The sequence below is a fragment of the Lolium rigidum genome, chromosome 3 (assembly GCF_022539505.1).
Source record: "Lolium rigidum isolate FL_2022 chromosome 3, APGP_CSIRO_Lrig_0.1, whole genome shotgun sequence".
Taxonomy (NCBI): domain Eukaryota; kingdom Viridiplantae; phylum Streptophyta; class Magnoliopsida; order Poales; family Poaceae; genus Lolium; species Lolium rigidum.
This window is the reverse complement of record NC_061510.1, coordinates 370,706,198-370,730,362: the sequence shown is the minus strand read 5'-3', so window position 1 is coordinate 370,730,362 and position 24,165 is coordinate 370,706,198. Positions and strand designations below refer to the sequence as shown.

General features: G+C 42.8%; 2 protein-coding genes across 2 annotated transcripts; both read left to right on the top strand.

Annotated features, from left to right (window-relative positions):
- Window positions 1–1,770: 1,770 nt before the first annotated feature.
- LOC124697422 (serine/threonine-protein kinase SMG1-like) lies at window positions 1,771–18,773 on the top strand. Its single transcript, XM_047230015.1, has 17 exons — window positions 1,771–1,997; window positions 2,097–6,933; window positions 7,009–7,197; window positions 7,299–7,413; window positions 8,168–9,221; window positions 10,014–10,461; window positions 10,650–10,703; window positions 10,796–13,628; window positions 14,452–14,565; window positions 14,685–14,815; window positions 14,990–15,082; window positions 15,302–15,574; window positions 15,684–16,236; window positions 16,729–16,804; window positions 16,898–17,022; window positions 17,987–18,084; window positions 18,197–18,773. Exons 1-15 carry the CDS (start codon window positions 1,771–1,773, stop codon window positions 16,995–16,997), a joined length of 11,097 nt encoding a protein of 3,698 aa, XP_047085971.1. The 3' UTR covers window positions 16,998–17,022; window positions 17,987–18,084; window positions 18,197–18,773.
- A 1,124-nt stretch (window positions 18,774–19,897) lies between these two features.
- Window positions 19,898–24,164, top strand: LOC124704271 (serine hydroxymethyltransferase, mitochondrial). Its single transcript, XM_047236516.1, has 16 exons — window positions 19,898–20,020; window positions 20,167–20,205; window positions 20,317–20,403; window positions 20,516–20,637; window positions 20,763–20,839; window positions 21,339–21,463; window positions 21,754–21,846; window positions 22,112–22,204; window positions 22,289–22,486; window positions 22,603–22,707; window positions 22,808–22,873; window positions 23,000–23,077; window positions 23,332–23,443; window positions 23,531–23,641; window positions 23,763–23,938; window positions 24,132–24,164. The coding sequence occupies exons 1-15, from the start codon at window positions 19,934–19,936 to the stop codon at window positions 23,912–23,914; spliced, it is 1,545 nt and encodes a 514-aa protein (XP_047092472.1). The 5' UTR covers window positions 19,898–19,933; the 3' UTR covers window positions 23,915–23,938; window positions 24,132–24,164.
- Window position 24,165: the final 1 nt, after the last annotated feature.

Genomic DNA, 24,165 nt, shown 5'->3' with positions numbered 1-24,165 from the left:
GTTTTCTATCATAAATGCTCTTGTTGCCACAGTTCCACCCTTGCATGAGTTAGCCCGAGGGGTTTTGTGTTCACCATAGTTCCACTCAGGTTTTAGGGTTTCATGTTTACTATCACGAGAAGAACTAATTGGTTCAACCATTTATTTGTATCTGCAAAAGCTCTATCCGTTTCACTGACCAGCATAGTCTCTCACTAAGGTATTGACATTTTCTAGCACCTCGATGGGGTTTATTGGGATCAACCAGATCCTCTAGACTCAAGTCCATGTCATCCTCCTCCTCAGTTTGGACTCCACCAACTCCTCTACTCGTCCTCTACCCGATCTCCCACCTCGGTCATTACCACGTCCACCACCACCTCGGCTTGGTGCTGGTTCGAAAGATCGAAGAAGCTAGTCTCCCCATCGACAATCCTTAACCGCATGAATGCCATATCCACACTCTTCCAAAACATGGCCAACACGACCACATAAGTAACATAAATCTAGAAGTTTCTCATATAACACCGAGTATCTTTTGTTCTCCTTCAACATGAAAGACACAAAACTGAACTAGTGGTTTATTTACATCGACGAACACACGGGCCCTAAGATACTTAGCCGAGTTAATTCTCCCCTCGTTCACTATCATGTTGAACATGGAGGAGATACAACCATTTTAGCCACCTTCTCTGCTAACTCCTTCTTCCTCATTAGACCATCAGGCATGGGCGGACCCAGGTATAGCTGAGTGGGGGCATAGGCCCCCACTCAAATTTTGAATTCCCTTGGTATTTGTAAATAATCTGAAGAAGATTCATTAAAATTTAGCAAATTTAGAGAAGAAGTGCCCCCACTCAAATGATACGCCCCCAGTCACAATTTTTTCTGGGTCCGCCACTGCCATCAGGTAATCTCTGTATACGGGCCCATACATGAGTTTTATCCAATTTGTACTCGTGCATATTCGTGAAACCATCATACTCCTCAAACAACACGGGTGCATTGCGGAAAATCCAGGGCCTTCCTTCACTCACCCTATTCCAATCTCTCGGGCACTAAAATTGAACTAAGAATAAATTAGCTTCCATAACCTTGAACGTCACATCTTGCGCAGACGACCAAGCGTTCCTCATCTGTTTGAACAAAGCAGCGCCACTAAAAGGCGTAATGGTGTGGACCTTGAAGATCCCCAACTATCTCCCGTACTTACTCAGACCATCGAGCTCTTCTGAGAAGTCGAGATCCTCTTCTTCTTCCTAGTGCAAACTCGGTCCTTCAAACTTGTCCTCGAAGCCAAGATCCACCTCAGCCTCTTTACCAGCTTCAACATTGCTCGACGAGGGAGTGGCCTCCGTCGCCTTTCCTGACATTTGACACGCAATGCAAGCGACCACAGGGGTGTGCGGCACATGACGGAGAGAGCTATCAATTAGGGTTGTCAAATTGGGATCACGAGCATGTTGATCACCGAAGATTTCGGTACTCAGGCGGCGATATGGAAACGATTAGGGGAAGTTTCTCGGGTTTTTTTTTTGACATAATTCAACCTAGCTCCAATTCTTTTTTTTTTTTTTTGCGACGAACCTAGCTCCAATTCAACTTAGCACCACAATGTTTCTGGAGAAAATACTTAGCAACACAAGCTATTGATCGGACGGTCGTTAACTAGGAAAGTAAATCTGACGACTCAGAAAGAGAATACGGCGGAACGGGAGAGCTCTCTATCAGGCAGGTCTTCCCGGCGGCCGGGCGGCGAGCGGAAGGCGACGCGACGGGCGGCGGGTTGCAATGCAAAACCCTCACCCCTCCTACGCCCACCACCAGCTGCAGCAGCACCTCGCCTCCCTGCTCTCCGCCGCCGCCGGCGAGCCCCCGCACCCCTCCGACGACGCCTCCCGCGCCGCCGCCCTCTCCAGCCTCCGCCTCTCCCTCCTCCACCCACCCAACCGCCCGCTCCTCCCCTCCCTCGCCCCCTTCCTCGCCCCGCCCCTCTCCGTGCTCCTCGCCGACGATGCGTAAGCTAGCGTTCCCCTCCTCCCCCTTCCCCTTCCCCCGCCCCCCCGCGCATCTGCTGCAGGTACTCACCTCTTCCTTCCTGCTTGTTGCCCGCGCAGGTCCTACGCCGTGCGGCGCGCCGCGGTGGCGGCCTACGCGGCGCTCAGCGCGGTGCTGTGCGCGCACGAGGCGCCCGGGGGCCTCCCGGATGGGTTCGTCGCCTGGGCGCTGCCGCTCCTGGGGGAGCCCGCTTCGGCCGCGCTCGTCGCCGAGGGGCTCCGGGAGCTCCTCGCCACGGGGGACGTGCCCGCGGTCGAGCGCTTCGTGCCACCGCTCCTGGCCGCCTGCCGCGACGTGCTCGAGGATGACCGGACGTCTCTCGCCGTGCTCAGGTGCCTGCTAGGCCTGCTCACGCTGGTCGCCGCCAAGTTCCCCCACTGCTTCCGGCCCCAATTCGTCGATATCGTGGACTTGCTCCTCGGGTGGTTGTTTGTCCCAGACCTAGCTGACGCCGACTGCCGCACCATCCTGGACAGCTTCTCGCAGTTCCAGTGGCACTGGCTCGGTAATCTGCACTTCTCCCTTGGCCTGCTGCCCAAGTTCCTGGCTGATATGGAGGTGCTCGTGCACGATCCAAACCTCGCAGCCAGCCATAACTCTGGCCGGCTTCGACCCCTCTTTGCTTGCTTCTCGACAGTACTGCAGATCATGGCGTCTGGTGTGGCGGAGAGAAATAATCTGAGAGATCTCGTACTTGGGCCACTCGAGGGGTTGGCTCCTCAGCTTTTGAGGTGCGCATCCGTGATAGCTTCCAAGCTTGGCTGGTCTGACAGGATGGAAGAAGCATCCACATGTTTGGTCTTGCTCGCGGAGATTCTGCAGGGAAGGTTCGCTGACTTCTATGTTATGTTTGTGGATGTGTTGGCCCAGAGTTTGGATACCGCGTCATCACCGCAGTTGGTGGCGGCACTTAAGACTAACCTGCAAGTGCTGTCGCTGCAAAATTCGGGGCTCCGTTCAGCTGCCGTCGAACACCTGCTTGACTTCACCTCACCTTTATCCCGGCAGCGTCTTCATCCAAACTATAGCGTGGTCGCAAGCTCAGCAGCCACTTACCTTTTCTGCCTGCAGCATGGTTTGGAAGATGTAGCCGAGCAAGCAATTGCATCATTGATGAAAGAGTTGGAGCAATTGAAATTGCTGCTTGAGAATGTGCAAGTAAGCTACCATGATATCCAGAGTCTCTCCATAGATAATAACACTCTGGTAGGGTATTCAGAGCATCAGTTGCTTTCTTTAATGAAATTTGATCTGAAGATTCTACTGGCCACTATTTCTGCTAATTCCGAAAAGATCAACGGGAGAGTAACTAGGCTGACATCATTCATTTCAGAGAAGCTTGACCCATTTGGCACCCCGTTTCATAATTTCCTTGAGATGCAGTTTCAGATTTTCTCTACACTTCACAGACTGAGCAACGTGGAACTGTCAAGTAATATCGAAACATCTGAAGCATGTAACACAAGCTCTGGTGATTTAGGCAGTCAAACTCAGGTGATTGCTGAATCAGAGAAGCCATTTTCTGTCTGTAAAATGAAGTTCATGCATAAATATGGAAAACACATAGTTCGGGCCCTTAGTGCATCATCATCCATGACACTGAAATTAGACGCTTTCGATTGGATAAATTCTTTTGCGAAACTGGTTCTTGCCATGGAAAAGGATCTGAATAAGGGCAGTCTCTCTTATGATTCTGGGGATGCTACTCTTGCCAATACTATCCTTTTCACTATCTTGGATTGCGCATATGATAGGGAGACTAAAGTAAGATGCCATGTTGCATTATCCTTGGAAGTACTCTTTTTGAGTAGGCTCATCAATCCCATGAGCTTCTCGGTTGTCACTCAGGTTCTTCTTGACAAGCTCAGTGATCCAGATAATGCTGTAAAGAATGGATTTCTGAGGTTATATTCAATTGCTTTGCCTATTACAACTTACACATTTGGCTTGCTTGAGGATGGATATAGTTATCAGAATTCCGCAGATATTTCTAACATTAGCAAGCACTGCATGAGTTTGAGACATGTGCTTGCTGTGAAGCAGCAGCCTAGGAAACTCCATTGGCAGCAGCTTGTTTCTATTCTGAGTTACCTTTCTCTCAGATTGAAGTTGCCTCTTTCTTCTTGGGTACAACGGCTGGTCTTCAGTTACCGTGGCAAGAAAGATATGTTTTCTGGTCAAATCGATGTCTCTGGGGATGCTGATTGGAACGAATTATTCAAAGGGCCCAATGTTGACGGAACTACTATTGATAGGATATATTCAGTGAACAATCTTGCTGCTGTTTGGTGGGGCCTCCATGAAGCTGCTCGGCACTGCATAAACCTTAGGCTTCGAACTCATCTTGGTGGTCCCACACAAACATTTGCTGCTTTAGAACGCATGCTTTTGGATGTGCCCAGTTCATTGGCACTGGAGGCTAATGAAGGTGAAGGCAGGTATATAGGACCATCTGACACATGCCTTTTACCTATGCGCCTGCTATTGGATTTTGTTGAGGCGTTGAAGAAATATGTTTATAATGCATATGAAGGTTCCTTTGTTCTACCAGCCCCTCCAAAAGCAAGTTCCTTGTTTTTCCGAGCAAACAAACGAGTCTGTGAAGAGTGGTTTTCTCGAATTTGTGATCCAATGCTAAATGCAGGACTAGCTTTGCAGTGCAACGATGCAGTTATTCACTACTGTTCATCGCGGTTACTCGATCTCAGAAACTTGGCTGCATCATCCCTCAAGGACAGCAGTCGTATGGGAGGACCTACTGAAAGTCATCACGCCTATAGAGCAAGGTTAGAAATAGATATTCTGAGGGTCTTGCGACATGCTTCTCTGGCATTGTGCAGGTGTCATGAAACAGATGCTTTAGTTGGACTCCAGAGGTGGGCTGTGTCAACATTCTACACATACTTTGAGCAAGAAAAGCAACTAGCACATGGTTTATCTGATACCCACAAACACTTTTCCTGGATGTCAGGACTCATCTATCAATCCCAGGGGCAGTATGAAAAGGCTGCTGCACATTATTCCCATCTGTTGCAGTCTGAGGAAGCCCTTTGCTCCATGGAGTCTGATGTCATCCAGTACATCATAGCACGTGTTATTGAGTGTTACACGTCCCTGTCCGACTGGAAATGCTTGGAGGGCTGGCTTGCAGAGTTACAAGAGCTCCGTGCTGTACATGCTGGCAAACCTTATTCAGGTGCTTTAACAAGTGCTGGCAATGAGCTTAATGCTATTCATGCAATGGCATGCTTTGATGAGGGTGACTTCCATTCAGCTTGGAGTTATCTTGATTTGACTCCTAAAAGCAGCAGCGAGCTCACCCTTGATCCCAAGGTTGCACTTGAGAGAAGTGAATTAATGCTCCTGCGTGCAATGCTTCAATCTGACAGCAAGTCTGACAGGGCAAGAGAGGAGCTTGGTAAGGCAAAATTGATATTGGATGAAGCACTCTCTGTGGCCCCTCTCAATGGATTGACTGATGCTGCAGCATGTGCTGGCCAGCTTCATTGCATCTTTGCATTTGAAGAAGCCACTGGGTTGACCTGCCAAAATGGACCTAATCAACCACCAGCGCTCATGGATTACTTACTGAGACTATTGCAGGATCCTATTGACAGGATTCATCAAGATTGCAGCATGTGGCTGAAGGTTTTTAAAGTGTATCGTACTGCACATTCATCTTCCTTACCCACTCTTGTTCTATGTCGCAAGCTTGCTAGTCTTGCTAGAAAGCAGAGCAACTTTATGTTGGCTAATCGCTTAAACCAGTACCTCATAAACCATCCTTTGGATTCATCTGATGAGACGGACAAGGAAATTCTTACTATGAACATTAAATATGAAGGAGCCTTGCTGAAGCACTGTGAAGGAAACATTGAGGAGGCTTTAACTGATCTGTGGTCACTGGTTCGTCCTAGTCTCCTTTCTACAGCTAGTGATTCATCTGTCATTGGCAAACCACTAATTGCTAAGGCTTGTTTGAAATTCTCGATCTGGATGGAGCAAGAGAGTTCAACTTCTGTTCTGAATATGATCCTTCCAAAGGTGGTAAAAGATTTTAGTGAATTTGCTGGCTTTCAGAATGGGGCAGAGAAACTTCTGTCTGGTGATAGTGAGTCAGTTTCTACTGTGAACTGTGATGTGCTTGCCCAAGAAATCATAGGCAGTGCTCAAAAGATATCCTGTCAACTTAGTCCAAGCATGGGCAAGGCATGGCTTTCTTATGCATCCTGGTGCTTTACGCATGCCAATCACTCACTGTCTGGAATTGATTCAAATGTGCAGAACAATGTCTCCTCCATTCTCCAATCTGAACTTTCTCCAGATAGATTTCACTTGACAGATAATGAGAAGTCTGAGGTGGAGCAAACAATAAGAAGTTTCTATGTTGATAAATCTGCAGATTATGCAGATCATAGTTCTCCAGCAACAAAAGGATACAGTTACAGTTCTGAGCAGGAGTACTCCATGACCACACTAATTGAACATGTAACTCATCTGTTAGAAACTGCAGCTGGAGCACCAGGTTTTGAGGCCAGTGATGGTGAAGGAGCCCATGCACTGCTATCATCAGAACTAACAGTTCTCTTTTGTAAATACGATCCTGCAATGGGCAACGCCATGCCTTTGATTAGCAATCTCATTGAAATTTGGTGGTTTTTAAGGCAAAGGAGGGTATCACTCTTTGGACATGCTGCAAATGCTTATTTTCAGTACCTTTCTCATTCATCAACTGAGTCTCAACCTTCATATCACCGTGATGCTTTGAAAGGGAAAACTAGGGGCTACACTCTGAGAGCATTGTTGTATCTCCTCCACATAATTTTGAACTATGGGGCGGAGCTGAAACAAACACTTGAAAGTGGGCTTTCAACAGTTCCTTTATTACCATGGCAGGTAAATCATGATAGTGGCATCTGTTCTATATTTATGTTACGATTAATGTATAATTATATGTTTTGATCTGTGTAGGAGATTATACCACAGCTTTTTGCTCGCTTGAGTTCCCACCCAGAGAAGATAGTAAGGAAACAGTTGGAGAGCATATTGGTGAAGCTAGGGAAACTTTCTCCTTATTCTATCGTATATCCTACATTAGTTGATATCAATGCTTGTGAAGGAGAACCATCTGAGGAGCTTCAGCGAATATTGAACTTTCTGGTATGCTTGGTTGATATTTATACTATGTCCACCTGCTTTAGGCTATGAATGATATGCATCAGACTTCATATTTGTGAACACTTCCTATTTTTCTTTCAAAGGTTAAGCTATACCCCAAATTAATTAAGGATGTAAAGCTTGCAATTGATGAGCTAGGAATGATTACTGTTCTGTGGGAGGAACAATGGCTGAGTACCTTGCAAGATCTCCATTCAGGTAAGCATCCCTTCCACTCCTGCAGTCCTGTGAAATCAGCTGCCGGAGGCATGCCTTTCGTGGAAAATGGATACACCCTACACAGGAATTTGCCTAGCCTCCAGTTGACATTGTTGTGCTTACAACAGGATCTAGTTAGTTAAAGGGATACTTACTGAACCAAGTAAAATATCTCCTCTATGCCGTTAGAAAGATGTTGGTTAGGTAATATAAGGAGCAAAACACAATTTCCTTACAAAGACGTCGTAATTCCAAATACACCCTAAGGATTCAGTTAATAAATATTATTTTTTCTTTACTCTGGTTTATGGAAGTCTTCCTTTGTTAGAGTTAATTATGAAATCCTCTGGTTAATAGGTTGCAATACAAATGCTGAAAATATTGTTGCATATGATCTCTAGGATGGTGCCTCCCTAGAATTTTAACGAGATCCTTTAGCTTAGAGAGTTTTAATACTGTACGAGTACGTGCTTGCATGGGAAATGGAAATTTCCTCGTCACTTTGCAATATTTCTAGAAGTTATGTTGCAGGAAAATTGGCTAGTGTCTACTACTTCACTATTGCATTAAATTTAATCTCTGTACAATGGTTCTTGTCTGGTATATGGTGTTCTTGACTTCTTGGTTCTTGTCTGGTATATGGTGTTCTTTGTACAAACATGCATCTCACCAGTAACCATATATTTATATCAAATATACTCTGAATGCCAGTTCTTGAGTTATTGATGGAACATTTTTTATGTTCCGAATGTAGATGTTTTAAGGAGGATCAGTATACTGAAAGAGGAAGCTGCAAGGGTTGCTTCAAATTCTACACTGACTTCAGCTGAAAAGAACAAGATCAATGCTGCAAAGTATTCTGCTATCATGACTCCAATTGTTGTAGCCTTGGAGCGTCGTCTAGCGTCTACATCTCGTGAACCAAAAACACCTCATGAGATGTGGTTCCATAAGGAATATAATGCTCAGCTAAGATCTGCAATCACGAGCCTTAAGGTGCCCCCTGGATCTCCAGCAGCATTAGGAGAGATTTGGCGGCCTTTTGATATGATTGCAGCTTCCTTAGCCACTCACCAAAGAAAGTCACGTGTATTGTTAAGTGAAATTGCTCCACAGCTAGCAGCTTTGTCAACCTCTGACATTCCAATGCCTGGTTTTGAGAAGCAGATACTTGATTCCTCAGAATCTTCTTTTGCTGGAAATCATGGCACGATTACAGTATCATCTTTCTGCAAAGAAGTAACGATACTTTCTACAAAGACAAGACCTAAGAAGCTCATCTTGCAAGGATCAGATGGACATAAGTATATTTATCTTCTCAAGGGACGGGAGGATTTACGTCTTGATTCTAGGATCATGCAGCTGCTGGAGGCGATAAATAGCTTCTTGTACGCATCTTCTGACACTCGAAGTCGAAATATTGCAATACGATTTTATTCTGTTACACCAATCAGTGGACGAGCTGGGCTAATCCAGTGGGTAGAAAATGTAAGCAGCATATACAATGTGTACAAGTCATGGCAAAAACGTTCTCAAGTAGCACAGGCACAGCTTTCTTCAGTTAGCACTGGTAATGCACACAATCCAGTACCTCATGTTCCCCGTCCAAGTGATATGTTCTATGGAAAAATAATACCAGCACTGAAAGAAAAAGGGATCAAAAGAGTAATCTCACGAAGAGATTGGCCACAAGACGTTAAGAAAAAGGTTCTGTTGGAGCTTATGAAGGAGACTCCAAAGCAGATTCTGTGGCAAGAAATGTGGTGTTCAAGTGAGGGGTTCAAAAACTTCAACTCCAAAGTTAAGAGGTATGTATGTCAATTCTGCATTGATCACTCTGTCTAGATTCACCACTTGCCCTTTGTTTCCACTGCAAGGTAAAATAGAAGTACGATCGCGAGTTTTCACTTCGCCCCGTACTACTCAAACTTTGTTAAACATTTTTGCTAGTTGTCATTCTTGTCAAGAACAAGTATGCATATCCATGGAAAATTCCAGTAAATCAAGCCCACGTTGAATATAAATGGCATGTTTGAAACTGAGAAATTTTGTTTCAGTTAGTCGTTGCTCTTAATCTCTAATGACTCCCTCCTTAGAAAAATAAATTGAAAGAAGATAATCACTACTCTTTTCCAGAGAGAGGATGAAGATTTTTTTTTTCTCATTTAAATGGTTGTGGAAGTCCCTAGTAATTTGGGATATGGGGAGGCTGAGGAAGCTCTTCAGGATGCTACTGTCAACAAGCTCCCTTATGAGTTAGATGTGCATGCCATATAGTTTCCATTATGCAGCATTCATGTTGTTAATTAGGGACTTGGATTTCAACTTTGGTGGGAACTTTTGTAAGATTGTGTGTTTTGTTGCAAGTAGTGATTCATGGAGTACTTGCCATCCAATTTATTCTTCTTCAATACATACTATTTTATCAACTAGTTTGTTCACCATAAACCATTCATCAAGGTATCTTAGTTTTGGAAATAGAGTGCTATGCTACATCTTCTAAGAGTAATAACTAAGATTTCTTTCGTCTATTATTATTATTTTGATAAAATTTGCCAATGTCTGTGAGTGCTTAGCTAGCAATCATTTTCCTTTTGCAGATTCTCTAGTAGTCTAGCAGCCATGAGCATGGTTGGCCATATCCTGGGCCTTGGAGATAGACATTTAGATAACATCCTTATGGACTTCAGCAATGGTGATGTGGTTCACATAGATTATAACGTATGCTTTGATAAAGGGAAAAGGTTGAAGATTCCAGAAATTGTTCCGTTCCGTCTTACTCAAACTATGGAATCAGCCTTGGGATTGGCTGGAGTTGAAGGCGTCTTTAGAGTCACCTGTGAGGCAGTTATGGGTGCCCTCTTGAAGAACAAAGATATCATCTTAATGTTAATGGAAGTATTTGTTTGGGACCCATTGATCGAGTGGACACGTGGAAATATGCAAGATGAAGCTGGAATAGCTGGTGAAGAGAAGAAAGGAATGGAATTAGCAGTTAGTTTAAGCTTGTTCTCTTCTAGGATTCAAGAAAGTCGTGTTCCTTTGCAGGTAATTGTCTCTTGGAGTTGGAATTCTTTTGCATCTTGGTATTAGTATATTCCAGTATCAGTTGGAAGTTTCAAGAGTGAGGCGTTAGGCATATTTGCAGTCCTAGCATCTCCTAAATTTACGAGTTTTGATTTATTTTCTATTATAGATTTTGTTCCGAGTCTAATTGAACTCTTTGTGATGTTCAGGAACATCAGGATCTTTTCGTGACTAACTTGCCAGCTACACTATCTGTTCTAAAGGTATTCTTTCTTAACTTGTAACTACGAAATGCAAGTATCTCAAATAACACATTTGGATCACCTGATTCTAGTTTTATTCCCACTGTATGCAGAAATTCTTGGATTCTCTAGATCAGTATGAGGTTATGTCTGCTATGTTTTATCATGCTGAGAAAGAGCGGTCCAGTGCTTTACAGAAAGAAACATCAGCGAAGTCAATCCTCGCTGAAGCTACTTCAGTTGCTGAAAAATCCCGCACTTCTTTTGAGCTTCATGCTCACGAATTAGCAGAAGCAAAAACTGCAATGGTTGATGAAGCAAACACGCTTGCAATATGGGTGGAAAAACATGGAAGGGTTCTTGAGGCCATTAGGGACAATTCAATTACAGGGGCAGGGCTATTAATGCAACTAGACAGCAAGGCTGAGGCCTTAAGCCTTATTTCAGCTGTCCTTGTATCAGGGGTTCCCCTTACGGTCGTACCAGAGCCAACTAGAGAACATTGCTATGAGTTGGACAGGGAGGTTTCTGAACTAATCACTGAGTTGCATGCTGGGCGGTCCTCTGCTTTAGAGGCACTTGGTGAATATGCTTTAGTCTTGCAGCAAGTTCTTCCAGTTAACTACATCACGACTAGTCCAATTACTGGTTGGGCACAAGCTTTGCAGCTATCAGTAACCAGTTCATCGCAAGATATGCTTCCTCTTGCCAAAAGGCAGGCTGCTGAAGTCATTGCTAAGGTTCAGGGTGAAGGTAGTAATCTAGTGCAGCAAAGATACCGGGATCTCTTAAATCAGATGGAAAGTTATGTTGCATGTGTGGAAAGAATTACAAGGGAATGTTCTGAATTGATGAATTCCGTTGGATTGAACAATGAAGCACAGTCTAAAGATCGGATACTTTCTGCATTCATGAACTTTGTGCAATTGCCATCACAAAAGAATGATGAGGACAACATTCCATTCTCGCAAGTAGATAATTTGAAGGTCAAGACTCCAGCACAGGAGGATGTACAAGAGAAAACAAGTAAGGTTCTATCTATTCTTGGAAATGCTGCGAGCCAGTTATATAGTGAGGTTGGAGCCAGAATGTCTGAACTCTCAACTAAAGCTGTTGGGATATCTAAGTTTAGGACAGATGAAGCTGATCTTCAAGCTGATGCTGGAATGAGTTTGCAATTGTTTGATCAGCAGATAGAAAAATGTGCACTAATTTCTGGATTTGTTAATGAAGTGCATGAGGTGATAGGGATCAAATTAGCTGAAATGAACACTGATTATGCAAAGCATCGGCCTGGGCAATGGGCTTATACTTTTCAGGCCATTTTGCATTCAAGTACCAACATGATTGAGCAAATGACTGAAGTTCTTCTTCCAGAAATTATTAGATCATTCGTCTCATACAATTCAGAAGTAATGGAAGCCTTTGGTTCAATTTCTCGGATACGTGGTTCTGTTGACACAGCTCTAGAGAAGTTGGCTGAGGTAGAACTTGAGAGAGCATCACTGACTGAATTGGAACAGAGCTACTTTGTGAAAGTTGGCCGAATCGCTGAGCAGCAAGTAGCTCTTGAAGAAGCTGCCATGAGGGGTAGAGACCATCTATCTTGGGAAGAAGCAGAGGAACTAGCTTCACAGGAGGAGGCCTGTAGAGCACAATTGGATCAACTTCAGAAAACTTGGAGCCAGAAAGATATGAGAATTTCATCACTTATGAAAGTAGAAGCCAATGTCATGAATTCATTACTTTCTTCTGAGCAATACTTCTCATCTTTGGTGAATGTTGATCAGGAGAGTGAATTTCATTTGAGAAGCAAGGCTCTGCTTTCAATCTTGATAAAGCCCTTTGCTGACCTGGAATCTCTTGATCATATGCTCTCATCACGTGGCGCCTTTCCTTCTCACATGAGTGGATCAGTTTCTAATCTAAGAGATGCTTTGGCTACGAGGTCTTCATTAACTGATGTTATGTGGCCTTTATCTGGCTTGTTGAAGGATCATGCTTTTTTCGTTTGGAAACTCGGTTTGCTTGATTCAGTTCTTGACTTGTGCATGCATGAGATTTCATCTTCTGTTGAGCACAGTTGTACAACCAACCAGCTTTACACTGCGCTTAAAAAGAAGCTTGCAATCCATGTGGAAAAACAAGTTGGTCAATATATTCTAAGAAGGATTGCTCCTGCACTCATCCTACATTTAGACAAAGAAATTTGTGATTTGCTGCAGTCGAGTCAAGGAAGAAGAGAATCCGGTCAACCAACTGCAGCTGTGGGAAGGGTTGCATCAATGCTTGAGGAATACTGTAATGCTCATGAGACATCTAGAGCTGCTCGGACAGCAGTTTCCTTAATGCAAAGGCAATTAAATGACCTCACAGAGGCTTTACGCAAAATAGTTTTGGAAATAGTTCAGGTTGAATGGCTGCATGATCTTTCATCACCTCATGCACAGAAGGCCAAGATTTTCTCACTAAATATTCTTAGTGATGATAAGTTCATGTCCATGCTTTTAAATCTGAGCAGAAGGAACTTGTTAGATAAGATCCAGTCTTCTATGTCATTGATAACAAGAACAATTGAGTGTCTGCAGGCTTGTGAAAGCACTTCTTGTTCAGCTGAAGGACAACTTGAGAGAGCGATGGGATGGGCCTGTGCTGGTCCAAATACTTCAGGAGCAGGCGGATCAACCGCAAAGGGCTCAGGAATTCCCCCTGAGTTTCATGATCACCTACTGAAAAGGAGGAAATTGCTTGGGGGCGTTCGAGAACAGGCATCTGACCTTGTTAAGTCCTGCACATCTGTTTTGGAGTTTGAAGCATCTAGAGATGGACTCTACTTTGTGTCTGATGATAAATCTTCTGGACAATCTACTGATAAGGGCAGGGCATGGCAGCAAACTTTCCTGAATCTCCTGACACGTCTAGATGCAGCATACCATTCCTTTACATGTAAGTTGATTACTTCTTTTGTACTTTTGTTGCATGTACATATGTGCTCAGATACTCTGGAGTGCACAAGGGATATCCATCATTCTGTGGGTGCTTTTTGTCATAAAACTGCACTGAAAATTAATCAAGGCTCCGAAACTTGTTCATGGATTGCAAATAGTGAATTCCTTGGCCATATATTTGTGCTGGTGTGCTTGCTAGTGTACTGCTATTAATCACAAGAATCAGTCATACATGCTGTGATTAGGGGTGCAAGCGGCATGCTGCAACTGCTCATTTCCTGCTTTTGATTAGCCAGCTTAAGGTTGGTGGCAGCAGCATGCAGCATACACCATTGAAACAAGATCTATGGAGATACCATGTGGCTTCATCGACATGCTAGGCCTAGCCAGGGCTAGCCAGTTTCCAGTTATGGGATGGATTCCCTGCTACCTTTCAGTCAGGAAATGTATGATTTGAATTAGCAAGTCAAAGAGCTAGATTATTCCTTGGAGGTTATATATTGGGTTTGTTACCTAGTTTGGATTGTTAGGGCTCTAAAGATGAACCCTCAAGATGAATTAATCAAGAAAAAATAATTGCAATTTATCCCCTGCCTCCTTTGTCCACCCAACCGGCCAACCCCTCATCTAACCCTCTTTCCAATCAACTGTGCCGCCTGGACATCTTCCTGATGGTATTTACTCGTCATGGGGTCACCAACATCTAGTCAGAGTTTAGAAATTCTGCATATTTCTGACCTAATAGTTCCTCCTACTTGATAATGAGTTTCTTGACTTTCTTCCTTTTAATTACTTCTCCGTTTGTTCTTTGCTTCAAGCAGGTGCAGAACAAGAGTGGAAACTTGGCACTCTTAACATGGAAACTGCTGGAAAAGGCTTGTATTCAGCAACCAATCAACTTTCTGCAGTCTCTGTCAAGGCGAAATCTGCTTTAGGTCGGTCCTCTCCTACTATCCTGAAATTGTTGGTTTTGCTTTTATAGTCTAATGTCGGAATTTGTAAGATACATTTTCTTTTACCCTTGTGGAATAATGCCGTGTGTATCTTTTCCCAGTTAATCTGCAGGATACTCTTGTAGACATGTATGAACGTGCTTGTGAAGTCAGTGTATCGCTGTCTGGATTCAAACATATTTCACAGGAACGCACTGCCTTGACTGTTGAATGTGGCTCCTTGCTTGAGGAGGTACATGATTTAATCCTATTTTATTGAGCTTCATACCTGTAATGCCGGATGATAAAAAAACTCTTCAGTTGGATAAATCTGAGCATTTACATATCTCATATATGGTATGCATGTTTTTATGCAGCTATTTCCTTTTATAAACTTGCTCCTGATTTCGTGGCATTTTTTTTGCAGGTCTTGGCTATAGGAGAGGGATTGCATGATGTCTACACTTTGGGAAAGGAAGCTGCCACATTGCACAGTTCCCTTATGACCAATATGTCCAAGGTTTGTCATGAATTGTATCTATTAAATTTTCTTCCCCCAAGATCAATATAAATACTTGCTCCTAGTTACTCGTGGTAAAATTTATTTGTACTGTACATCACGTGTGCACGCCATTTGAGGACTTCCATTGAGACTTAAATGTAATATTAATGCGGCGATGAAGTCCTCAAATGGCTGAATTTTTCTCTTAACGGAAAATCTTTGTTTTATGCTTGGCAGGCAAATACAATCTTACTTCCACTTGAAGCTTTGTTATCTGCTGATGTAGCTGTTATGTCTGAAGCGATGTCAAAGGAAAGAGAGAAGAATAACACCAGTATGCCTCTTATTCATGGAAAGGCATTGTACCAATCTTACATCGCTAGAGTAAGGGAAGCTTGCAAAAATTTAGAGCCTTTGGTGCCCCTATTTACCGAATATGTGAAGGAACTGCATTCCATGGTGATTAAGCTTGGGCGCCTTTCAAGTCTTCATGCAGGGAATCTTCACAAGGTACTTACCTAAGACATGTATACGTGTATTACATGCTTTTCAATGCTTTATTATAATTTTACATGTCTCTAGGTACATGTATATCACTCAACTATTCTCTTATTTGCAGGCTTTAGAAGTTGTTGAAGAAAGTGAGACTGTGAGATCGCAGGATATGCCCTCTGCACGTCCAGATATTTTGGAAAGCGATTCATCAATTGAGAAGGATAAAAGCTCTTCTGGAAGCAGGGACGGTGCCTCTCAGGATCTAGTTATGGACGCTGATGGTTCTGTACAAGATGAATGCTGGATTTCTCCACCAGAGCACTCGTATACTAGCAGTTCGGGATGTACAACAGAGTTGACCCAGCTTACTTTTTCTGAGAAATCGGAGCAAATAGATGCCCTTTTGGACAGCAGGCCTGGAACAGAAGGTCCTGACGTTAATAGTCAGGAAACAAGAGATGGTAGAACTGATTCAGAGTCAGACTCAAGTAGCAATAAGCAGACATTACAAAACAATGTAACGTTGACAGAAGCTAGCAATATCCATGAGGCTGAAACCTCTTTGGCGGAGGGACAAATTGATACTGAGGATAACATTGGAGCCTTCAAACAGGTTAGAGGACAAGAATGTGGCAGCACTGATAATAAATCCTATTCAGATACTCGAACAAACAGAGGTAAGACATCGTCATCGCCATAAATATATTTCACCATTTTTGTTTTGACATCAACTAGGTTCCCCTTGAACATCTTATGAGGAGCGTATATCACACCCAACACTCCCTGATATTTGTTAGAGCATTGAATTTTGATTAACTTGTCAATGCTCTGTCAGCACCTTTTAACACTGCAGGCCTTTTCAATTTTCTCCACAGAAAGAACTAACAATTGTACATATACATAAACGAAGAAAGGTTACAATGAGACTTCAGCTTTCTCAACCATATGTTTGTACACCTTAATATTACTTTTTATTTGTACAAGAATACTAATGCAGATAAATTTAACAATTTGAAATTGCACCTTTACTACGTAAAGTTCAATATTATTGATCATCATAAACCTTTCTACTTTTGTACTTCTGTCTGTCTCTGATTTTTTTCATGAAATATTAGGCCTGTGGATTCTGAAGCTGAGACAGATTTATAGCTAATGTTTCTGCTTTGCAGGTAAAAATCCTTTTGCTCTGTCTATCCTGAAGCAAGTGGAGCATAAGTTACATGGACGAGATATAGATGGTACCAGGTGAGAAAATAAGTGGAAAGAGTTTTGGTAGTCATGCAGATCTATTGTTTACGTTCTCCAGTTTTGATCTCATTCTCTCACCATTCTGTTTAGGTCCTTGAAAATTTCAGAGCAAGTCGACCACCTTCTTAAGCAGGCAACAAGCATCGACAATTTGTGTAATATGTATGAAGGATGGACGCCTTGGATATGACTGAATCAATGATACCACTGTCCAGGTACTTACTGAATATTCTGCTGAAGCCCTGTCCTAAGTAACTTGTTTTGTTCATCTGTATGATTTTTAAAATGCAAGGTCTTCCTACAGGTTAGTATATAGATGTTGCAAGCTAAGAATTATCTCCATTTCTCCACTGCCTGTTTGGTGACCTCAAAATAGAAAGGGGCTGTTTAAATAGTGACATTTTCTGATATAAAGGGGCTGTTCAAACAGTGATAATTTCTGATGAAACTAAATTGACGGCCTTCTTTGTCTTAACCCTGGATTGGTCAGTGCTAATTAATGGATTAGCTAGTAAAAAGAGCCTGGTTTAAAAGGAAAATGCCAGTGTATTAACGGATTCAACAATATTCATTTACCCAAAAATTTACATGCCTAAAGGTTCCTAAGATTTGTAATACTGGAAACTTGCTTATTTAGATTATTTTAGCTTTGGTCTTAAGAACTGATATGGTGGTCGAACAAATGTTTGGTCATCTTATTTATCCCAATAAGCGGACACCAACAGGTTCTTATTTATTCCAATGAGGGGACATCAACAGGGTTCCAATAACTTTTCAGGATGATGTAAAACATTTACATGGTATTTTATTCTCAGAAAATCAGAATTAGTGGCTAGATTCAAAACTAGAAAGAACTATTTGCACAGTTTTTCTCAATATTTGATGGATGAAGTTGAGCCCAATATGTTCTGATATTTTCTTTCCGTTTTGTCCAGTCGGTATCCTTTCATTTGAGTTGATTTCTCTGATTCTATTTTAGTTCAGTGTCAATTTTAACATATGAACATGCCTACTTTTAGTCCCTCAACTATTGCCCAACGCCAGTTTTAACCTGGAACCTTTTACAAGTGATTTACCCAAATTCTCTTTCGTGTTTATTTATCAACCTTGACTTCTGGATTATTTAGATTAACTCTTAAATACAAGTGATTTACCCAAAAGATGTTATGCATTTTTCAGAGTTTGGGCAGAAGACAATCCATAGCAAAAGCCGGGTTAGCCTAGCATCCCAAGCAATTGTATGGTTTAAATGCGTGACCGAGAACCAAGTTAAAGAGGTTTGGCTGCGCCTAGTATTTTTCTTGCAAGGCCACTGTCAACTGCTTAGGCATGTGATATAACAAGGTGCTTGAATTTGATCCAGCTTGCATGTGTCATTTTATAATCCAGAGAGGCTTGACTTCTCCGCAGCTTGCTGTATGGACGGCTATGGATGGCTCCAAGCAAACAAGGAGTACATCTTCATCTACAATGTTTGTAGCCATTCACAAGCATCCTGGGATCCAGACATTGGCATTGTGGAATGCCGAATCTGTGGTATGAACTGAATATGGAATTTTTTCATGGACACCGCAGCACGCTCTACCACTGGATTCAAAACTGGGAGAGCTGCAATGCCCGCGGGATAAGCATGAAGAAGTCGTGCAAGTACGTTTAAGAGCACAGCGCTGCGCAGCACCTGCAACACTGAACTAATCTTGTCCAAGTAAAATGTACATAATACTTTTCCCTGTAGATGTAATATTTTAGAAGCATCTTTCTATGAGCCATGTAGCCATCTGTGGAAGCATAGGCGCTGGAAATGCGATTCTGGAACACAGTTCTAATCCCTCTGTTCTGCATGGACTCGGTGTAAATAGAAATGTCTAGTGTCGCTGGGATGATCATAGTCCAAATATTAATCACAGTAATAATGCAGAGTGTAAGAATATTCCCCGTATAAGTAATGGGAATGTACTGGTTATCTGCAAAATGAGATCCTTGCAGCAGCTTATGTCCACTCTTGTTGCTTTCTATTTTGTTTTTTGTTTTTTGCACAGGTGCAGATTGATTGGAAATCTCCAAGTAGTCTTGCAAGGTGACACGTTACTGGTGTGCTCGTGACAGAGAAAAAAAAATCTGCTGCTTATCATCATGAATTAATTCATGTTCTTTTATTGTTATTATTTGAGACAGAGAGTGATCGCTTTATCTACATCCGAGTACCAGCTCTTGGCTTGTGGTCATGGGAAAGATAGGGCTCGGGTGGCCTGTATGCACGTAAGCAATGCAGCAAAACCCTGGCCTCGTCCTCTCAATAGACATTTTTTTTGTCTGGTTATCTCACGCAGTTAATTTTCTGATGCTTTTGTATGGCACAACAGGTACGCACCCAGTCAATATCTATATAGGTGTGTGCAGTATTTTTTTTATTTTTTAATAGATATAAATACATTTCCGTGATTGATGAACATATTTCCTTCATTTTCCTTCCTTGTTGCTTCTATTTTGAAGAAATAGGGGGTCGCTTTCCTTTGGTTAGGTGATGGATGACAAAGTGCTTGTCTCCCTTTGGGATTTGGTGTCCTGCCTTGTGATTAGTGGTTGTTAACCACGCCACTTTTATAATCTAAACCTCCGGGCACAAGATCTTGTTTGGTTCGATGCAATTTTCCCGGTGAAGAATCTTGTCTGCTTTGGTTGGTGGCGATGGAGAAAGCTTAAGAATTATTAACACTTGCCATAAACTAGAGTGGAAGTGCAGGGGTGGCTCATTTACAGGTTCGACATCCCTAACCCGTTATTAGCATTTTGTAGAACCTAGAGCTGCTTGGATTGGAACCCTGAATTTTGCATGTAACAGTTCAGTTGAAGTTATTGTCCGTGTCTGAAAACGAAAATGAATTTTAAAAATGAAAAAATATAAACTAAAATTGCAATTTACATGGAGCTGGGGGTTGGTGACGGCGATGCGTCTGGTGGTGGCGGTGGATGCTGATCACTCAGCCACTGCCCACATCTGCCTCCGGTTAAAATAAGAGACTCCATGCGATCCACTACCTCCCAAACCCGAGACCCCAACCCCTACCCCTACCCGAGAGGAGGAGCAGGAGGAGGCGAGGCCGCCCACCACCACCACCACCCACCATGGCCATGGCGACTGCGCTCCGCAAGCTCTCCTCCAACGCCCTCCGCGGCCAGCCTCCCTCCCGGCTCATGCCGCTCTACTCCATGGTGCGCCGCCCTCCGCTATATTCCTCTGTTCTTTTCCTCTTCACCCTTGTGGTGGTGGCGATATCCTGTTATTTGTTCCTGCTCCCGGGAGCAATCTCGGCTCGGTGCTCACCCATCCATTTCCTTTGTTTGATTGGGCTTCGCAGGCGTCCCTGCCGGCGACGGAGGAGAGATCCGGAGTCACCGTACGTTTCTTCTCCCCATTCCTGTGTCCGACGTCCGTTCATTCTGTTTGTTTGTTGCCCGCCCGTGCTCATCTCGTTTTTCTGTCCTCCCCTGCGAATTGGGTGCTGCAGTGGCCCAAGCAGCTGAACGCGCCGCTGGAGGAGGTCGACCCGGAGATTGCAGACATCATCGAGCTCGAGAAGGCCCGCCAATGGAAGGTCTCTCCCGCCCACCCGCCCGCCAGCACCAGCAATCACTGCAATGAAATTGGTTTAACTGTTTTCTTCGGAACATTACTGAACCGCGTCGGTCCGTGTCCGTGTGGTGCAGGGCCTGGAGCTCATCCCGTCGGAGAACTTCACGTCGCTGTCGGTGATGCAGGCGGTGGGGTCCGTCATGACCAACAAGTACAGCGAGGGGTACCCTGGCGCGAGATACTACGGTGGAAACGAGTACGATGTCTTTGCCCCTTAATTAATTCTTCTCTGTGTATTTCGAATGTCTGAATTAAATGGACGCTGGAGTCTATGATGTGACACTTGACTGGAGGATGTTTTGGCTTTGCTTGCCTCTGCAGATACATCGATATGGCCGAGTCTCTGTGCCAGAAGCGTGCTCTCGAGGCTTTCAATTTGGACCCGGAGAAGTGGGGAGGTAAATCCTTGTGTCTATAACTCTTCCTTATTACTGTAGCATCTTGCCTTTGCCATGTTCTGTCCAGTTGCATTAACTATTGCATAGAATATTTATTTCTCTATAAATTCTACTAGCCTTTATGTGGGATAAGAGAACGTGGATTTGGTTCGAGCCAATCTTGTAAATATTCCATGTATGCCAAAGTTTTCAGGGTATTTTTGATGGGAAATTGACTAATAATCTAAAAAAGTCAAATCATAAAGCTCAATGGGTATTGTCTTCCAGAATAGGTTCTTAATCTGCTTAATGGATTTCTGCTTGGCATATGTGCATCACGCCGTTTACAAACCAAAATATGTTAGTCTATTACGAAAACCTTCATATGTCACACCAACTGGATTCATACACTATTTTAATGTTTTGCTTGCATTCATAACTAATACGTTCTTCAACCGGTAATTCTCCTTCCACAAAATTGGTGTCAACTTAACTGCATGGCCAATTTCTTCCTCTGCAGTGAATGTGCAACCTCTATCGGGTTCACCTGCCAACTTCCAAGTTTACACTGCTCTGCTGAAGCCACATGACAGAATCATGGCTCTGGATCTTCCTCACGGTGGACATCTTTCTCATGGTTACCAGGTACATGAACCTATTTCTTCATTACTACCTCCTTACTATTTTTGTGTTTAGCAGGTGGCATGCAAGCATAAGGAGCCCTCACTTGCTTGCTGTCATGTTTTTGTCACTGTGCAGTTTGCTGTTTTGTTACTTCTTGCATCGACGCTTGAAGTATTAGCTTTTTTTCGATAAACTTGGAGTATTAGCTGTACACTTGATACTGTATTGTACTCCATAGATCTTAATTATATTCAGATATGATGTTTGCGAAACTCCCATGGCTTAATGGTTCTAATACGTGATGTTTGCAGACTGACACAAAGAAAATCTCAGCAACTTCAATATTCTTCGAGACAATGCCTTACAGACTGGATGAAAGCACTGGTTTGATTGATTATGACCAGGTGGGTATTCTTCCTTAATTATTTTATTTTGTGGCATCAGCTTTTGTTGATCTCTTGATTATTTTTATATAGTTATCCACGTTCTGTGAAGTGGACAAAGTGCATGCATTTTTGTCTTTATCAGCTTAGTCAGTCAGAAGAGATGGTTTCTTACTGCATTAGCTATGATTGTTTCATGTATTTTTCAGTAGTCAGATTATTTTAAGATGAGTTACTCTAAATCCTTGTGTTGCTATGCTATGCTTCATTTGCTACTTCTGAACAGCTGGAGAAAAGTGCCGTCCTTTTTAGGCCAAAGTTGATTGTTGCTGGTGCAAGTGCGTATGCTCGCCTGTATGATTATGACCGCATGCGGAAGGCAAGTTTTATTCCTCAATATTGAACAATGCATATTTTTCTTCTCTACTCAGTCGATAAGTCCATTTTATTGTGCAATTGGCAGATCTGTAACAAGCAGAAGGCAATTCTTCTCGCAGATATGGCACACATCAGTGGCCTAGTTGCTGCTGGTGTCATTCCATCTCCCTTTGAGTATGCAGATGTAGTTACTACCACTACTCACAAGTCACTGCGTGGACCACGTGGAGCCATGATCTTTTTCAGGAAGGGGTTGAAAGAAATAAACAAGCAAGGGAAAGAGGTAATGCTGGAGGAAAACAATAAAATGATAGTAGCATAGAATGTTGAAGCTGTTTCTTCTCTAGTGAGCTTAGCCAATTCGGGAATTGAAAGACCTAATAATTTATTTTGATATAGGTTAAGTATGATTTCGAGGACAAGATCAATGCTGCAGTCTTCCCGGGTCTGCAAGGTGGGCCTCACAACCATACTATCACTGGCTTGGCCGTTGCGCTTAAGCAGGTCTGTACCATTTCTGTTCCTTGTGTTCTATATTATTTAGTATTCCATACAGTTTGACGTTTTGCCTAATTAAGGCTATAATATGTTTTTTAACTTTCAGGCAACTACTCAGGAGTACAGAGCTTATCAAGAGCAGGTTATGAGTAACTGCGCTAGATTTGCTGAGGTATTTGTTTTCATTTTCATTCACATCAGGATGTTAGGAAATGCAAATATCTAGTACCCTAGCATGATTGGTTGCACTTTAAGTAAATAAAATAACGTCCTTATTTGGCAATATTGTCATTTCCAGAGCTTGAGTGCAAAAGGCTACGAAATTGTCTCTGGTGGGACTGATAACCATTTAGTCTTGGTAAACCTCAAGAAACAGGTAAGATAGAAGTTTGACTTGAGATGTCTTGTTATTCTTTAACTTAATCGGTCCATTCTTCTTATTTATCATTAACAATAAACCCTTCAATCTATTCCTGTCCTAGAATGTTGGTTGATATCCATCTGATCTGAAACCTAGCTGTTTCTTTGTACATCAGAGTTATTTTACTAAATGCAACAAAAAAAATTCTAGAATTTAATGTCATGTCTGGACACTTATGACTTATCATCCCTTTCCAATTTCATGTCTAGGGGATTGATGGTTCAAGAGTGGAGAAGGTTCTAGAAAATGTGCATATTGCAGCAAACAAGAACACAGTTCCTGGTGATGTTTCAGCTATGGTACCTGGAGGCATCAGGATGGGTAAAACATATGCTCATATAATGGCTGCTCTTAGTTTTATTTAAAATAAGTTTGCAAAGTCTAACTATCAGCTCTGTGGTATTGCAGGGACCCCAGCGCTTACCTCGAGAGGATTTGTTGAGGAGGACTTCGCCAAGGTGGCCGACTTCTTTGATTCGGCAGTGAGCTTGGCCCTGAAGGTTAAAGCTGCCACAACAGGTATTAGAAGTCCTAGAACCTTTTGATGTTTTGTTTTTCTGTTGCTTTCCAAAAACACATTTCTGTTGCCCTTACGACCATATGGATCATATTTATTGATGTTGTTTCTCTTGTAATTTAGGTGGGACCAAACTGAAGGACTTCGTTGCCACTTTGAATTCTGACAGCAACATCCAAGCTGAAATTGCAAAGCTTCGCCACGATGTGGAGGAATATGCAAAACAGTTCCCAACAATTGGATTTGAGAAGGAGACCATGAAGTACAAGAACTAAGAAGTGTTGTGTTGCAACAGCAAGGTGTGCCCTCAGAAATGTTTATTTTTTCTCTTCCGGTCCTTAAGAAAAACATACAAATATTATATACTACATCAAGCTTGCGTCTACAATTTGTGTTGGCCCTTCCTCTTTTCCTCTTTGCGGAAGCACATACCTTATGAATGCTGATTTTCTCGCAACCGCAGAATTCTTATTTTGGCTTTTCTTTTTGCAGGAAACAAACGTCGATTACCAAAATTCTTAAGGAT

Coding starts and splice junctions, on each gene's coding strand:
- LOC124697422 (XM_047230015.1), top strand. CDS start 1,771: ATGCAAAACCCTCACCCCTCCTACGCCCACCACCAGCTGCAGCAGCAC. Junction 13,629..14,451: donor AGCATACCATTCCTTTACAT/GTAAGTTGATTA, acceptor TGCTTCAAGCAG/GTGCAGAACAAGAGTGGAAA. Junction 14,816..14,989: donor GTGGCTCCTTGCTTGAGGAG/GTACATGATTTA, acceptor TTTTTTTTGCAG/GTCTTGGCTATAGGAGAGGG.
- LOC124704271 (XM_047236516.1), top strand. CDS start 19,934: ATGGCCATGGCGACTGCGCTCCGCAAGCTCTCCTCCAACGCCCTCCGC. Junction 21,847..22,111: donor GTTTGATTGATTATGACCAG/GTGGGTATTCTT, acceptor ACTTCTGAACAG/CTGGAGAAAAGTGCCGTCCT. Junction 22,708..22,807: donor TGGCCGTTGCGCTTAAGCAG/GTCTGTACCATT, acceptor TTTAACTTTCAG/GCAACTACTCAGGAGTACAG.